General features: G+C 38.4%; 4 protein-coding genes across 16 annotated transcripts in view; 1 reads left to right on the top strand and 3 right to left on the bottom strand.

Annotated features, from left to right (window-relative positions):
* The first annotated feature begins 249 nt into the window (after positions 1-249).
* Positions 250-2,061, top strand: LOC136416064 (programmed cell death protein 6-like). The gene is made up of 4 exons (XM_066401049.1): positions 250-528; positions 808-914; positions 965-1,233; positions 1,420-2,061. Exons 1-4 carry the CDS (start codon positions 473-475, stop codon positions 1,519-1,521), a joined length of 534 nt encoding a protein of 177 aa, XP_066257146.1. The 5' UTR covers positions 250-472; the 3' UTR covers positions 1,522-2,061.
* A 237-nt stretch (positions 2,062-2,298) lies between these two features.
* On the bottom strand, positions 2,299-4,592 carry LOC136416226 (transcriptional regulator ATRX homolog). 2 transcript variants are annotated; one of them, XM_066401306.1, is made up of 7 exons: positions 4,164-4,592; positions 3,923-4,102; positions 3,552-3,867; positions 3,257-3,502; positions 2,960-3,196; positions 2,673-2,901; positions 2,299-2,614 (listed from the first exon to the last, which is right to left on the bottom strand). In XM_066401306.1, exons 1-7 carry the CDS (start codon positions 4,345-4,347, stop codon positions 2,459-2,461), a joined length of 1,548 nt encoding a protein of 515 aa, XP_066257403.1. In that variant the 5' UTR covers positions 4,348-4,592; the 3' UTR covers positions 2,299-2,458. The 2 variants fall into 2 exon arrangements, with proteins under 2 accessions (XP_066257403.1, XP_066257404.1); XM_066401307.1 differs by having other exon boundaries at positions 2,702-2,901.
* A 4,500-nt stretch (positions 4,593-9,092) lies between these two features.
* On the bottom strand, positions 9,093-10,695 carry LOC136416158 (uncharacterized). 3 transcript variants are annotated; one of them, XM_066401204.1, is made up of 6 exons: positions 10,568-10,649; positions 10,371-10,429; positions 9,620-9,787; positions 9,485-9,562; positions 9,283-9,435; positions 9,093-9,229 (listed from the first exon to the last, which is right to left on the bottom strand). In XM_066401204.1, exons 3-6 carry the CDS (start codon positions 9,779-9,781, stop codon positions 9,164-9,166), a joined length of 459 nt encoding a protein of 152 aa, XP_066257301.1. In that variant the 5' UTR covers positions 9,782-9,787; positions 10,371-10,429; positions 10,568-10,649; the 3' UTR covers positions 9,093-9,163. The 3 variants fall into 3 exon arrangements, with proteins under 3 accessions (XP_066257301.1, XP_066257300.1, XP_066257302.1); XM_066401203.1 differs by lacking the exon at positions 10,371-10,429 and having other exon boundaries at positions 9,620-9,784; positions 10,572-10,695; XM_066401205.1 differs by lacking the exons at positions 10,371-10,429; positions 10,568-10,649 and adding an exon at positions 10,011-10,316 and having other exon boundaries at positions 9,620-9,784.
* Positions 10,696-12,645: 1,950 nt separating this feature from the next.
* Prosap (prosap) overlaps positions 12,646-15,990 on the bottom strand; it is a 38,084-nt gene continuing 34,739 nt past the window's right edge. For 9 of the 10 annotated variants that reach the window (XM_066401160.1, XM_066401161.1, XM_066401159.1 and 6 more), the window contains 7 exons: positions 15,411-15,952; positions 15,052-15,362; positions 14,535-14,817; positions 14,003-14,483; positions 13,681-13,946; positions 13,327-13,517; positions 12,646-13,223 (listed from right to left, as the gene is read on the bottom strand). In XM_066401160.1, the coding sequence (XP_066257257.1) occupies positions 13,134-13,223; positions 13,327-13,517; positions 13,681-13,946; positions 14,003-14,483; positions 14,535-14,817; positions 15,052-15,362; positions 15,411-15,952 (2,164 nt within the window). In that variant the 3' untranslated portion in view covers positions 12,646-13,133. Of the gene's footprint in view, positions 13,244-13,326; positions 13,518-13,680; positions 13,947-14,002; positions 14,484-14,534; positions 14,818-15,051; positions 15,363-15,410; positions 15,953-15,990 lie in introns of all 10 variants that reach the window. The other variant, XM_066401157.1, reaches the window with a different exon arrangement.

Below are 15,990 nucleotides of genomic sequence, written 5' to 3'. Positions count from 1 at the left end.
AGTTGATTTCAGTAAAGTGTTGTATATGTTATATATTTTACATTAATTTAAAAATATACAAGCCAAAATATTAAAAATATCCTTAATGCAATTATAAATTCCACGGCTTTGCCCTTATTAACTCCTTCTCTGTTACGCCCACAAAAATTTCCAGTTGTATCTGTCATAAGTGTCATAGTTCTATCTCTCTTATTACATATTTCTGTCACAAAACACTTATCAACAAGTATGTTGTATCGACCCATCTACTTTTACTGACGTATTACGCCTAGGAAATAACATTCTGAATTCCCAAATAAAATTCTGAGAAATAAACATTAGTAATTAAAAGCTAGAACTCATCAGTTCAGTGTAACATTGTAATATTTACTATTACTGATAAAGCAAGTGTCTTTTACAACCGAAATTTTGAGGTTAGACTCTCACTCTTAGCTCTCACAGCATCTTCTGAAATCTTCCAATTACCTGAGCAATGACTTTTCAGAGCCCTATGCCCAGCAGGGAGTTTCTTTGGGATGTGTTTCAAAGGTATAAGTGTAGCCTGCATTTCCATGCATTTACTATAATTTTATGAATATTGTGCAATATGAAAAATGTTTAATCCCATTAAGTATACTTGACCACTATAAGCCAATAATTTTGATTATAAGAGTTTTTGGGAATGATGAATGAATGCTCAAAGGTGTCAGGAGCTATCGAAACTTATTAGGTGACCTTAGGATTAGGATACTCACATATACATTTTTGTATAAAGCTAAACATTTGGACGCAAATTACGACATAAACCTTGTTCTCTGTTCCATATAGAGTGGATAAAGACAGAAGTGGCTTTATCAGTGCGGATGAATTACAGCAGGCATTGTCTAATGGAACATGGAGCCCTTTTAACCCTGAAACTGTCAGGTTGATGATAGGTATCTAATTTTTTTTCTTTGGCTGAAACTATCACATATTCTTCCCTCAGGAATGTTTGACCGACACAACAAAGGGCAAATAAGCTTTGAAGACTTTGGGGCCCTCTGGAAATATGTGACAGATTGGCAGAATTGTTTCCGGTCATTTGATCGGGACAATTCTGGGAACATAGACCGCGATGAACTTAAAACTGCCCTCACTTCTTTTGGTTATAGACTGTCTGATGTGTTAATAAGCACTATGGTTCGGAAATTTGATCGACATGGAAATGGGACTATTCTATTTGACGATTTCATTCAAGCATGCATTGTTTTATATGTGAGTATATAAATTATAATAAAACCTTCAATATCCAAAAAAAGTCTTTTAAGAAACATTCATCCTTGTGATTTATAGTACTTTGTTAGTGTTCTCATGTAAATTTATTGGTAGGATTTAATAATATTTTAATGAGTACTTTTTGGCTCATTTTTATATTGGTAATTAAGGAATTCCTCTTTCCAGACTCTCACCGCAGCTTTCAGGCAATATGACACTAATCAGGATGGCTACATCACAATCCATTATGAACAGTTTTTGACTATGGTCTTTGGTCTGAAAATCTAATCGCCCATTTCTGTCTGGAAATTATTTCTGTTTGGAAATAATTTTCGATCTACCTCAGTAGGATCCGTTTAATAATGTTCTTAATTGGCAATCACATTCCAGTGATTAAAAAGCTTTCATAGTATTAACTGAAAATTTAGTGATTCTCAAAGATTTATGTTTTGATGAAAGTTGTTTTATCATCGTTGTGGATTTATGGATATAAAGTTCTGTTATTTTTAAACGACAATACCGAGGCCAAAACACGATAATAAGCTGCTTATATGAGAAAGATTATATTTTTATACTATTTTAGGGTTTTTGAGAATTCCGGCAAGTGGGTTATCCTTTTGTCACAGATTAATATATTTTTCATATTTAACAGTACGATCTTAGCAATGTCATTGAATAGGGAAGAAAAGAGTCTCTTTAGCGAAGCTCATTCATAATCCGATTTAGCTCTTAAAATATCTTAATCTTTGTAAATGTCATGTTTATTGTATCGTTCACGCTTATTATGTTGTAAAAATTCTATATTAAAGTGTTGAATGTGTTTCTTTATTTGATATGTGTACAATTAATTTGTTCTTGATATTTTGAAATCCCATTCACCAACCTGTTAAGAAATTCGGTATAATATATTTTAATGTTAGCGCTTATGCAGTAGATATTTTGAAATTTAGTCATCAGTGGTAAAAAAACCAAATATCTGCTTATAGTGCTTTTTACTCTAAATACTTAAATATCCCGTTGTATTATCAGTTGGTTTTATCACCATTTTTTCCAACCAAAGAAAATATATAGACGTTCTGCTTAATAAATTCTAAATATATTTCCATAACTTTAGTAAGCACAGTCTTCTTCAAAAGATATTATTACTCGTTAACTAACAATATGAAAACAGTTATCACATACAGTCAAGATATTTTCGATTCGAACGTTTTAGAATGCTTGAATGCTATGTATCCGATGGTAGGTACTCTTCCATGCTTTTCAGGTGGTTGTAGAGCATGTCTTCAGGATTACTTACGCCCAAAATTATAAACGCAGTGAACGCTAGCAAGGACCGCCATAAAGACAGATGGTTCCAAGTCTTGAGTTCTGCCAGTGTAATCTGTAAAAAAAACATTATTACTTCTTTATTATTTGAAGGCGAGTTGAGTACAAACAACCTCACTCTCATGGAAAACGTTACTTTCACCCCCTAAATCTGTTGTATTTCCGGCAACATCTCCTATATCGCTATGATTCCTATTGGCTACCAATGCGAGCTTCTCGTCATAAGGGGTGGTCGATAAGTGTATGGTCAGACAGGCCATATACACAATCACCAAAAGGGAATATTTTTTTTGCTTAAAAAACTGGGTCAAATCGTGGGTGTCCAAGTGGCCTACATCCATCCTGAAGTTTTTTTTCTTCGTTACACTTTCTTATATTAATTTAAGTGTTTGTTTTTTACCTATCGAAGACGGAAATGATGCACATCACACACAAGGCAAAAAAGAGTCCTACATAGATATCACTATAGTAAGCGTAATGAGTTAGAAAAGCTTGGTCTTGGGTGTGGAAGTTGCAGACTAAATAAAGCCAATGGCCTAGCCCCAAACCCCCCAACAAGCCATGACAAAGGGAAGAGAGGCGCATCCACCATTTTTGGAAGACTATGGCGACTTCTATTGGATAACGAGAAGAGATTCTGCAGGAAAAATATTAAAATGTCTTCAATCGGCCTCAGATTGAGGAAATGCGTATCTACCTTTTATCTAAATTGCTAATAGAGTCTAAATCTTGGGCGCTCTGCCTGCTTAAAGGGATGTTATTGTGCCTGCTGACCTCTTCGAACCTGGACTTCTTTTGCACGTAAACTTTATCTGATCTCCTAGGGCTTTTCTTCATTTTCTCGGCCTTGTTTCCGAAATCTTCAAGCGTATTCTCGAAAACGTCATCTTGAAGGTCTTCTAATGCCAGCGTTACTTCACTTCGAGGTTGATGCTCATCATCCCTGAAAAAAGTGCGTTTTTGATTTATTTAACTTAAAAGGGACTACAAACCTTGTTCTAGTCTTATGTTTCCTTTTAGTATTGCTGGACGATGGAGAAGCTTCTCTTCTCTTCTTCTTACTCTTGCGCTTCTCTTTCGGTATCATCATCTCCCTGCTATCCCCAATCCCTTGCTCAGATTCCCCATATTTCTTTTTCCGGGACTTTGATTTCTTGCTGGGGTTGTTGAGGATCTCCTCGGGGTCTCTAGAGTTATATAGATCTTGTATTGCGTTATAGGCGTTGCGCTCTTCTATGTCCATTTGAGAGTATTCCTTTCGCTTCCTGTAGTGCTTCTTTTCTTCGGGGCTTAAGAGTTCCAAGTTCCCTATAAGTAAAGGACGCAATTAATGATTGAGAGGAGTCATATGTCTAGTGCTTACCTGATAGTTCCTCTGGCATCTTTTCATCCTCATAGAAGCTCAGACTCTGAGGCCTAGACTCCGTAAAGTGTGAGTGCCTGTTGATGTCCTTCTTCATTTCTGTCTCAATTAATGAAATTATTTTTGAGTTTATTTGAGCCTCCCCGTCTACAGAAATTTCCCTGCTAGGTGTATTCACCACTAAAATTAAAAAATATATAAATTCACGACATTTTTTGATTGATTTTGGATTGCTACGTACAGCTGTAATTCTCGTTTTTGTCGCTTTTTTGCACTTCCAAATTGTCCTCAGAATTTGCATAGTCGTTGTCCGAACTCGTGGTCGATCTGTTATGCCGATGGACCTGAGCCACAATTTCCTGTTTCATATTCTCCGATTTCTTATGTTTTCTAGGCCGAGGGGAGAGTTTCACAGCACTGCTCATGGTGGCCTTCCTGCACTAGCCCCCACGCTATTCACGACGTTATTGATCCATCTTGCTCGTCACTACATCCCCACAATAATTTACCTTTGCACTACTGTTTGTATTCTCACTAATTTATTGTTGCTACTGATAACGAAGCAAGGAATTTATAATGTGAAAAAACGGGTGTTTTTGGGGGTTGTTAAGAGGGTGTATTTGGGTTTACGCGACTGACGTAAAATGATCATTGAGGAAGAGGAAGCTTGCGCTGTGCACTATTTTCAGAGGAGGGAAAGGTCATTTTAGCGCTGACTTTTGACCTTTTTAGAAGCAAAATTGAAGTTTTATCTCTATGGCCTTACACAGAGCATTCGTAGTGACGCATAAATTCACTTTTTCTGAAGATAAAACATTTTCAAAGAAATCCTCGAACACTTCAATTTTGTTTAAAAAAAGCACTTTTTGTGGCACATTGTTTATGTCAGTGACGTCAGGCGTATACAAAATGTGACGTCATTTTTTTTAAATGGCAATCCTCGATATTTTCACGGGATGCGAGAGTACGTCACTTCTGCTTTATGACTATGCAAAATTAGTGTGTTATAAAGGAAACATTTCGTGAAAATATGGCCAAACCCCCTCAATGATGATTGATTAAACTCATCAATTACTTCAAGTAATGTGCATTTCATTGATTAACGCCACATAACGTTCCAACAGTTCTCTGCGTAACCCCCAACATGGCGCCCGGCCATCTGCCCCCTGAGGTTCTAAATTACTTCATAGCTTACTTACAGTTCTGGGGCATTTTACCCCACGATAATTTTCACAAAAACAAAGCAATGCTCGTAAAGAACCTCATTTTGATGTGCTCAATTACCTTTGCCCTTATTTTCAGCTACTACCTCACTGTAACGACCCTCTACCCTCACATGATTGCAATGCACATTGCAGTTGACGTGGTGAAATTTATATTGAATATCTCGGTGCCGTTAAGTTTCCTCCTGCACCTCATGGGAGGGAACACCAAGTGGCTAAAAATCCTGAACTACCTAGACCAAATCAGGGCTGCTGCTCACCTCTATGCCGGGGTAATTTGGCAGCTAATTTTCTATTCAAGTTTCGTCACCGCTTCGCTGGTGCTTTACGTTTCGCAATCTTCTAAAGGGAACGCTGCCATATCTTTTTTTATTAAACTCCAAGTCGTGAGTCTCTACTACGAATCTCTATGTGCAGTATCCATTTGCTTGGTCAACAAAGCAATTACAAGCCGACTGTTGACGATCAATATTATTCTGCACAAGCTGCATAAGTGTCAGCTGAGTTCCTTAAACTCCATCAAAGGCTTGAAAAGACACTATTTGGGGGTCGCTGAAATAACTGTTGTTTTGGATAGTTACTTTGGGGGCAAGATAGTGGTGAATTTTGCCAATTCTACTGCAAGATTGCTTTGGATTTTCATCTCCTCTATCCAGTATTGGAACCCTGAGAAGTTCATCAATTCGCTGAACGTCGAGTGGGAGCAGTTTATTAGGGCTCTGATTGTGGCCGTCTATGGAATGGTAAGTTGTCTGGGTACTTAATTTCAACTTTCTGTGGATCTTAAGTGGTACTTGGAGGCGTCGGAGTTCTGTCAAACTGAGCACAAATGATTTTAAATAGGGCTGTATTTGAATATAAGCCCCTTTGATATAAGATTATGTTCTCTGTCTCTCTAACACGTAAGGAGTATGCTTGAGAATACGATTGCAGCTTTCTTAGCAACGGAAAAGTTGTCATATACAGTAATCAGAGCCGACCTTAACAAGTCTGCCGCTCTGGGCCGTGGCCCAACATAACCCCCCTAAAACGCCGGTAGTGACGGTAATATTTATAGAAGAATTAAGCGATTATTCCAATTAATAAATCCTCTTATTAATTAATTGGATCCCATAAAAACTTTAATTCGAATTCATAAATTTTCCTTATTAATTGGATGGCTTTAATAACCCAAAAACACCTAATGCTGTAACATCAAGTTTACGAGGCAAAATGTCTGGAACAACGTTGTTACTGTCAACTTTCATAGGGTTCCTCCAATTCTGGGGCATAATTCCTTATAAAAACCCTTCTAAGCGCAACTTTAAAGGGCCGCTGTTGATGTTGATAAATGTTTTTTTGCTGTGTATAATGACTATCATCTTGGTGCTCGGGGGAGTGTATTACATTGTTAGGGATGTTGGACTTGAGAATGATATTATCAAACTTCCAGTGAATATTTTGAAGTTTGGATTCAACGTTTTAATTCCTGTTAGTACTTTCCCTAACGTAATTTTCAGAAATAAGAAAAGGATCATAATTATGAGTATTTCGAATGAAGTCAAGAGCAACAGCCTCATGGGGACATACAAGAAAACCTTTATCTTTTGTACTTTCTACATGATCGTCGTTCATATAGCAATAATGCTATCTCTATTAGGAAACTCTCATTTACCGCTAATTCCTCGAGATTACTCGGTAGTTACGTTCTTGATGAAAGCCCAAATCTTTGGGCTTTACTATGAGAACCTTGTGGCTATGGCATTTCTTCTATTAAATCTTCCCATAACGGACAAATTGGAGATGATAAAGTTGCGCTTAAAAAAGCTGAATGAGTGCAATCAACAATTTTCTTTAAGTTTGATAAAAACCTCCAAAAGAGAGTATTTGTTATCAAGAAAAATGAATGGCGTTGTGAATGAGTATTTCGGCCTTAAAATTCTGGTGTATTTTGCCAATAGTGCCGTCAGAATCCTCTGGATTCTGGTTTCGTTCAATGAGCTCTGGAACGATGAGAAATTGACTGGCTCAAATAGGTTTAGCTCGGAATATGTGGTCAAGAATTTCTTGTTTTGCGTGATTGGAATGGTGAGTAGGCAAATGCTGAGTCTGCACCTTTGCCTTTTCTGTTATTTATTTGATTTTACGCATTATATGTCTTTTTTGTTTGCAGATTCCTGCGTTCATCATTACAGCCTCATGTGGAAAAATAACGAAAAGCACTGATTACCTGATCTCTAGTTGCTACAGACTTCAGTACAAGTTTCCATATGGGTCGTACGAGCAAAGAGAACTGCACTCCTTATGGAAATACATTTCTGAGAACAAATTAGTTTACACTGGAATGGGGTTTTACCAGATCCAGCCCCCAGTTCTATTGGGAATCATAGCTTCTAGTACTACATACTTTATAGCCCTTATCCAGTTCAATGGATAATAGATTTTTTATGCAAAAATGTTATTATTAAGCTTCGTATAGCATCGCAAGAAATGTGAACTATTTTCCTATATATAATCACTATTTATTTAAAAAACCTTGTACTTCACTGTTGACATGTGATTTTACAGATATTCGTCATATGAGAGTGACGTTTTTTGTTAAGAAGGCTTTGGAAACATAACAACAACGCTTCGGTTGTCAGTATTAATGGCGTTCCCGCGTTGCCTCCCGTTTCGCTCGCGAAAAACATCGAACTTCGAGTGAAAAATGTCGAAAAACATTGGAAAACTTTGTACGGAATTAAAAGTGAATTGCATTGAAACGTACTGAGTGTTTGTACGAGATTGTGCCCGGCTGAAAACAGGTAAATCCCACACTTTTAAAATTCGATTTGGATTGATAATACCGGGAATATCGCGTCGTTGATGCTCGGGTCTCCGAAGTCGCACGACAGCCGAGTAACAATGCTAGGAGGATCTCAAATTAAATTTCGTTGTAACGTTCCTTTTTAAGATCTCAAATTACGACCAAAGCGTTTGAGTAAATTCAAGGAAATTTGGCAATTTTCTATTATGATGAACTTTTCATAGCCCATATATGTATGCATATATAGTATAGTGCGTTTTTAACCCCAAAACCCTTCAACACTTTTACAGAATATTATTGAGTTGTCCATAAAGTTATATCGTATTTCACAATGTAAATGCAGGGCATTTTTTTTTCTTTAAAAATGACAACTTTACTAAATTATGAATTGCTCGTTTTTTTCAATAACATTTCTCGATCTTTTGAACAATGTCACGATGCCGCGCTTGTAAAAATGAGATTTTTTTTCGGCAAAAAACTGGCCCAAGTAGACGTTTTTATATCTTCATCATTCGCGAAGGTTTTTCTACTAAGGCCCTTTTGCAGCGATCGAAACAGATGTTAATCTGATGATGCTAAGCCTGGGGATGGGGTGGATGTAGCAAAACATTCCCCCATCAAAGTTGTCGCCATTTTTTGGCGGATGGTCAAAGTGTGTGGCTTAGCACTATCTTGATGAAACACAACACGTTTACGAGTTATCAATCCTGGGTGTTTTTTCTTGATTTCGTTATTCAATTTACCCAGTTGACGATAGTGCATACTCAATTCATTGTTTGGTTCTTTGGAAGAAGTTCAAAATACACTATAATAACATAACTTTTCTTTGGTCCGCTTTTGGAGCGTTCTGAGCTGGCGCATTACGCTTGGTCTAAGATCTTTTACGTACGACATTGTTATATACGATTCATTTTTCGTCACCTATTAGTTATCTTATGTTTCAACTTCTTCACATTTAGAGAGTGAGTCGCAGATTGGCAGACTTAAATTAAATTAGCAACAATTTAAGGGAGTTGGACTCAATGAAAAAATACGCAATAACTCTATGGACAACCCAATACTTATTCTCTGTGTGGCGAGAAATATGTCTGTTCGAAAAAGGAGAATACTGACATATCTATTTAGGGTTGAGCGTAAGAATTTCTAGAACGAAGAATACTCTAGAACGATTTACTTGTTAAACGAATACATTATTTACAATATAATCAAATTTACATTTTATATGATGGTCCTTTATAGGAACTTCGAAACTTCCTTGTTCAGCTCCTTCTTGTACTCAGCATTTGTAATTTTTGATTGCTGTAGCAACAATAATATCTCATTACTGATAAAACCTAATGACTTGAACAGACCTGTAGAGCATCCTGTAGTTCAATGTTGAACAATCTCATGAGCCCTTTCAAATTCCTCCTAATGATCCTGTTGAATTCGCTTCTAGTGACTTTGTATGGCGCTGCCGTGGTGGTGATGTTTGGATCACTTGAAGGGATTGTAGCTTCAGTAACCTGAAAGAAATTTCTAGGAAATTTGTCTGGGTAATAAAAATGTCCTTACAGGGGCGTGCTCTGGCAGGAAATTGTCGTTAATCATGCCATTTACCTTGCTGAAGGTGTCTTTGGTGTCTGAGTATTGCTATTTAAAGTTAAAGTTAGTTAATACAAGGGTATATATTTGAACAAAACTCATTACTTCTCCGATAACTGAGAATAGAGTTTTGAAAAATCCAGGTTTTCCAGTTGCCCTTTTGCTCCTAACTGCATGGTCCTTGAAGTCCGCTCCTTCTGTGACTGCTATTATAGAAATCGATATTGTGAGCGCAATAATGCATTTTTGTAGCAAAGCATGAGGCATTTCCTGCAAAAAATGCTTTTCAATTCAGTAGTCGAATATATAATTTACAAGTCAATATGCCGAAATAATAATTATATAATTTATACACACTTTCGCTTCGATAATGATTAGACTGTTCAAGGAAGTTTATTGACCCATTTGACGGTTTATGGTCGAATTTTCTATGTTTTCAAATACAGAATAAGTTGCCGAAGCATTGAAAAAAAAATTAAACCTAAAGCACTATTACCTGCGATTGTTTAGTTCCAAGAAACTGTTCCACTAGCGGACACTCAAATTTGACTTTTTCATAAGTTCATTCCCAAGATTCTTCGGTGATTTAAACCACTTAAATGTTTATAGAAACTCACTTGAACCATATAAGAGAAAATAATGATAATACCCGAAGCGAGGAAAGTACGTAGATGCCGAATTCGACTACCATCTTGCAGGTGGGTATTACTTAGTATGCCTACCTAGCTGTCCCAGGCAAGTAATTGTAATTTTCTCTTTCTGCACTCGGCATTAATTTAGTATAATTCCGGGCCAGTAGTGCGATTGATCACGAGTTTTTCTATATTGCAAACTGTAAAATTACGTGTAAAATCTGGTGGAGGGAGTAACAAAGTTGCGGTTTGGGTGTGGTAACACGGACACCATCAAGGACTCCTCTGTACGATACCGAGTTTAGATTTATTAAGATCATCAATTTCCTAATAAGAACAGTTTCAGACACAATTAATTCTCTTATACTCCTACTAGTATTGTAAACTCTCTTAAATACCAAGTCCCTCTTGGTTCAAACACTTACCAATTCTCCCTTTAACTGAAACAACAATTCTGAACACGACTGTTCTTCATGGGCGCACTATCATACCAAGGCAAGGTAAAGAATATTTGCTTCCCCCCAAATGGTTATGTCAAAGCAGTCAAGGTCGGGTTTCATTAACCGACTTAACTTTCTTATGTAATTAGCATGTGGGTTGATGGTTTCCATTTGTGTTTACCATCAATTCTTGAATAAGTTGTAGAACATTGAGTATCAGATCCAGCGTGGATAATAATAAGAGTGGTGAGAGGTAAGCGGGTGCACTGGGCAGCACATATGTCTAGCTCCAGAAATATTAAAATCAGCACAATAGAAGGAGGTGGGACATTTGTCGCGGAACAGATACCTTCCGAGTGTGGGTAGACTTGAGTAGGAAGCTACTGAGATGGTGGATTTCTGGCTGGCAAGAGCCAAGGAAAGTGGTCTCAATGTGTTTATAATAACGTTGAGGCTATCGAGTAGACTTTTCTGGACAGTGGTCAGGAGGGTCAGACTGAGCGAGGGACTCAAGTTAACCAGTTTCAAATCACACACCTACTAATTCCCGCGTATTACTTTTTCTTTTTGTCAGTGTTTTTGCTCCATCACTTAATCAGCGATTCATCATATTTATTGACCTTCAAACTTTACCAGATTTGCATAAGCATCTTTAACCCACATTACATAACTGGTCTGAGAGCCAGAAATCGAGCTGACTCGATTTGCAATTCGTGTACCCACTTCAACTTATTGGTAGACACCCGCTGAGTTGGAACTCATTAGCATTACTCCATTGAATAGTTAGCTGCACTCCTCGGAGATTATTGTAATTTTCAATTAGCAGTTCTTGCTCTCTTTTTGCAAATATTTTCCTAATTTTCAGTCTGCTGGTAATTAACTAACATTCCAGCAATTCACTTTCTTAATAAGCGCTTGCAATAAGATTGTCGAATCGTGGATTGTGTGTGTTTTATGGAATGCCCCGAATCCCAATTAGAAGCTCAATTAGCTGCCGGAACTTTAATTTTTAATTAACTATTTCCATAATTAACTACTAATCAACTTGTTCATTGTACTTTATTTGTCCATAGCGTAGAATTTTTAGTCGCTCACATCACTCTTAATTAAACTGAACTTAATGAAGCTTTGGATTATTGCAGGTTGATTACGTATTGATTGGTATTGCTTCAGATTTTAAAGGTCATTTCTTAATTTTCTTTATCTCTCCGTTAGCCGCAACTTTCAGTAATCATTCACTTAAGCCCCGCAGGTATGTCTGTAAAAAGATCGCATTTTCGAGTCGTGTCGTGTCTTTTTTGTCTGAGACAATAGTGGTAAAAGTGCCTGAATATGGTGACATTGAGACCATATTGGGTGCAGTCGTTCTCCGTAGTTTGAAAAGTTTTTTCTTTTCTTTTCTAAATTCTGTAATCTTTGACTTAAACTCAAGTAAAATCAGATTTTTTCCCTTTAAATTTAGAAATTTTCTCTGATCTGGAAAGGTCAAGAGAGTCTTGTGGGATTTAGGCTTCATTAAACAAACACTGTATTGGTATTTTACTTATTAACTAGAGCGCTCACAACGGTAATGTTTGAGATAGCCCACGTACTGAGTTAATTTTTATTTTTCCTTGAACCATGCGCAATCGCTTCTTCTCTTCAACCTTAGCACAGGCTCAATTAAGCCCATCTTAATTAATTTTTGAAGATTTTCCAAGACGCGACTGATTCCAAGAGATTATATAAACAAAAGATCTGGGAACAGGTGGATTTTGGACATATTTATTGATTAAGCTGGGTTGCGAAGGTAAATTTTCCATTTCGACGAAATCGGATATTCGCACGTTCTAAGTGAATAAGTCACCAAGATGACTAATCCGATCGTCGTGCGTGTCTCGTTTACCGATTCGAAGGTCTTAAAGAATGTTTGCAATTTTCGTGTGATCGACTTTAAAAATGGTGTTATCACAGCCCAGGAAGCAGTGTTGGCTTAGGCAGCGTCGCCCTTGCGAGGCAGAGGGTCATACCTATGAGGAATTACCGTTATATTGCGGATTGAGAATAAAACCCCTGCGCATTCTAAGGAAGCAACCGAGTTGTATTAATCAATATTACATGTAATTTATACAAAAAGAAATAATTTAATGTCTTACAGTGTTACGTGCTTAGTTGAAAAATGTAATAACCTAGACTGACTTAAAATATCATAAAATTATATAAACACAAGTTAAAAAATACTGTACCAAATTGAGCGGTTGTTAGAAAACACCTTATAGTTTCAAAACTCCAATACTTGATTAGGATCCATACAGACAGAAAGATAGAGAGATACAGTGAGAAAGGAAGAGAGGGGGAAGGATAGAGAGAGAATTCGTCAATCACATTCAAGTAAATGAGTATTATTGGAGTTTAAATTTAGATTTAAAAAAGAAACAAATAAAATCCTTACTGGCGATATACCATGAGTAAATCAAATTCAGTGGGTAATATCACTACATTGAGTATAAAATCGTTAGTGCATTAAATCATGTATTTAAATACAATAAACGCTGATCTAACTAGTGTTTATTGGCTATGTAGACGGCCTTGCTTCATTTTTGGTTGAGCTTTGTTGAGTGCAGGAACCCCTTTAGGAACAGCACCGACTATTCGAACCTGGAACAAAAATTACCAACCTGGAACAAAAGCTCAAGCTCCAATTATCCATAGATCCGTTAAATTTTCTCTTCTAAAGCTCAAAATTTGAGCGTCAACTTACCCTGGTAACCTGTCGGTTATCGCTGAACTGAGGTGGAGGAGCTACAACAAGTTCTTCGGCTGTCATTAGAGCCGCTTGACTTTCGTTGAACTCTGGAGGGGGTGGTAAACAAAATTCTTCTTTTTCGTCGTTTTCGTTTTCAATCGGGGGCGGTAATTGGGCCAGAGAGACTGCGTGTCTTTTAAGAAGACCTAGAAAAAAGCTCAAATTTCATTAAATAGTAATAAGACACCGCTCTTTTGTTTGGGAAATTGGGTAGAGCTGGATGTGGGACGTGAGCTACCACGAAGTGAGGTAGAGTTGCCGGGTTGTGAGCGTTAAATATGGATTTTCAGAAATGTTTATTCAACTTACTGGCTTGTGGCCTTTGAATTTTAAGAGCAGCATCGGTGGTTGTATGGTACTCTGAACTGGAAACGGTGGTGATTTCCTGGTCGGAACTTACTCCCGAGGAACTATTATCCCCATCTTCTGCTGCTTCCATCTTCGCACTCGAAGCGTTTTGTTTCTTGAAAAAATCGTCGGGATAGGACTTTGACGATTTCAGTTGAGACCTAGTTTTTTGAATTTCTTCTACACTAAAACTGTGAGGCACTGAGTTACTTCCTGAACTGCTGCCGCTGAAAATCATTACATATTTTGTCACTAAAAAGTCCTCTAAAAAAGTTCTACCAACCTTGTGTTACTATTTCCGCTATTTTCCACGGGTTGTAATTGCACTGAAGACAGTCGGCCGGCTAATCCGGTGAGATCCCTCTGCTCAACTTCTACCTCCTCTTCGGAGTCTGTACAGCTGTAGTCTGGTTCCGGCGTGGTCGGAGGACCTGCATGTCCTAATTGCACAATATTCGATGCCGATTTGCTTGTTGGGATTTTTTTCCTTTTGGTCCTATTGCTTGCTGTGGAATTTGACCTAGCAGTCCGGAATGGCTGAGCATAGGGATTCGTCTGAATTTGGCTGGATATGCAAGGCGCGGCCGGTCCGGAGGTATTCAACGAAGATTGATATTGCGTCTGCTTCAAGCTCTGAGACTTCCGTAAAATTGGCCTGGACGATTGCGAAGCATTACTTTTCGACCTATAAGCTACAGTTTTCAGATCATCTGGAGCAGCGTAGAGCTTTGCATTTGCCGAAGGATTGAAAGATGATGCGATACCTATTAAAAATTTAACCACACACTTACACTTTGCATGAAACTAGATCTCACCTTCAGATATTGCATCTCTGCCTTGCAAATTTTCAGATCTGGGTCTAGGTATTTCAAACTTGAGAACCTGTTGAGGTGGAGGTGGAGGCGGATGATTGGGAGGAGGCAGATTTCGATTGACTCCCATAATCACGCCCAGGTCCTCTTGACTTCGATGGTTCTTTATGTTGGGCAATGTTTGGGAATTGGTCAAATAAGCCACTTCCTGGGCCAGATCTGGGGTGCTGTGGAAGGTCCTGCGCAGTTCTTGACCACCAAAGATGTCGATGAATTTTGATTTAACCTGAAAATTAAGAAGAATATTTCAACGCTGACGGATTCACGTAGCAAAAGCATGGGTTTACTGGGTGTAACTTTAAATTGATAATTTAAAACTCTTTACTGCATCCATACCTTAGGATCACACCCGACAGGTGTCCCTCCTTTAAATATGAACAGCTCTTAGTGTGGCACTTGCCATTATATGTTTAGCATTATCGGGTAACGTACAAAGAAATTAGAGCAATTCTCGACCTACCTTGGACCTATTACGTTTCATTTCAGCCACACTAGCATATACCCTGCCCTTCGTCCCGGATCCCGTGCTGCTAATGCTAATAGTTTCGAAGTTAATATTACAATTCTGGTTTGTACTATCCAAATCCTGCTGTTGCTTGTGGAAGAGATCTTCCAGGGCCGTGTGCCCCATCCTTGTAGAGGTGGGTCTTTGTCTTATGGACGCAGTTCTAGGCTGGACTGGGGTGGAGGTCCCAGTGCCGCAAGGCGTCTGCTGGATCGATTCCGCAGAACTTGATTTAGCCATGTCATCAGTCTCGTCTCTATCTCCTCCTGGATTTCTCATTTATATGTTGAGCCGAAAGCGCAAGAAAGACTTACCTAATCCGGCAACTAGACTTTTCGCCCGAGCTCTACCAATACTCAGCGTGGTTTTGGGATCTCTCCTGGGCGGCAAAGGCGCTTGTGCAGGCCGTCCTATACTGCCCATCACACCGCCCATCTTTCGAGGTAGAGTGGAGAATTGCCTCGAGCCTGGATTGTCTGGGAAATCACCGGAGGGCAGATTTGCCGATCTGCTCATGTGCATTGTGCCGTGTGCGGTGGGCGGATCCCACGTAATAACCGTCATTTGGACCAAGTTTCCAGATTTTCGGATTAGGTCAACCACATGCTCGTGTGACGCTGACGATACGTCCTCGTTATTTATCCTCAGTAAAAAGTCGCCCTTTTTTAAACCTGCCATATCGGCCACTCCACCCGGATCGACATCATCTAGGTATTGTAGGGCAGGACACTTGAGGTCGGACGGGGTCATTTCCATTAAGGGCGACATGGCTTTGGCTCCTCGAAGAATAAACCCGAACCCTTTTCTTCCTTTGTGGAGGACCACGGTTCGAGGCTCCAAACACATTGGAGAATATCTAGAAATAATCGTTAGGAAATTATTTACGAATGACCG

Source organism: Euwallacea similis, chromosome 22, assembly GCF_039881205.1.
Source record: "Euwallacea similis isolate ESF13 chromosome 22, ESF131.1, whole genome shotgun sequence".
Taxonomy (NCBI): Eukaryota; Metazoa; Arthropoda; class Insecta; order Coleoptera; family Curculionidae; genus Euwallacea; species Euwallacea similis.
Note: the sequence above shows the minus strand (reverse complement) of the source record. Positions and strands in the feature narration are given on the sequence as shown.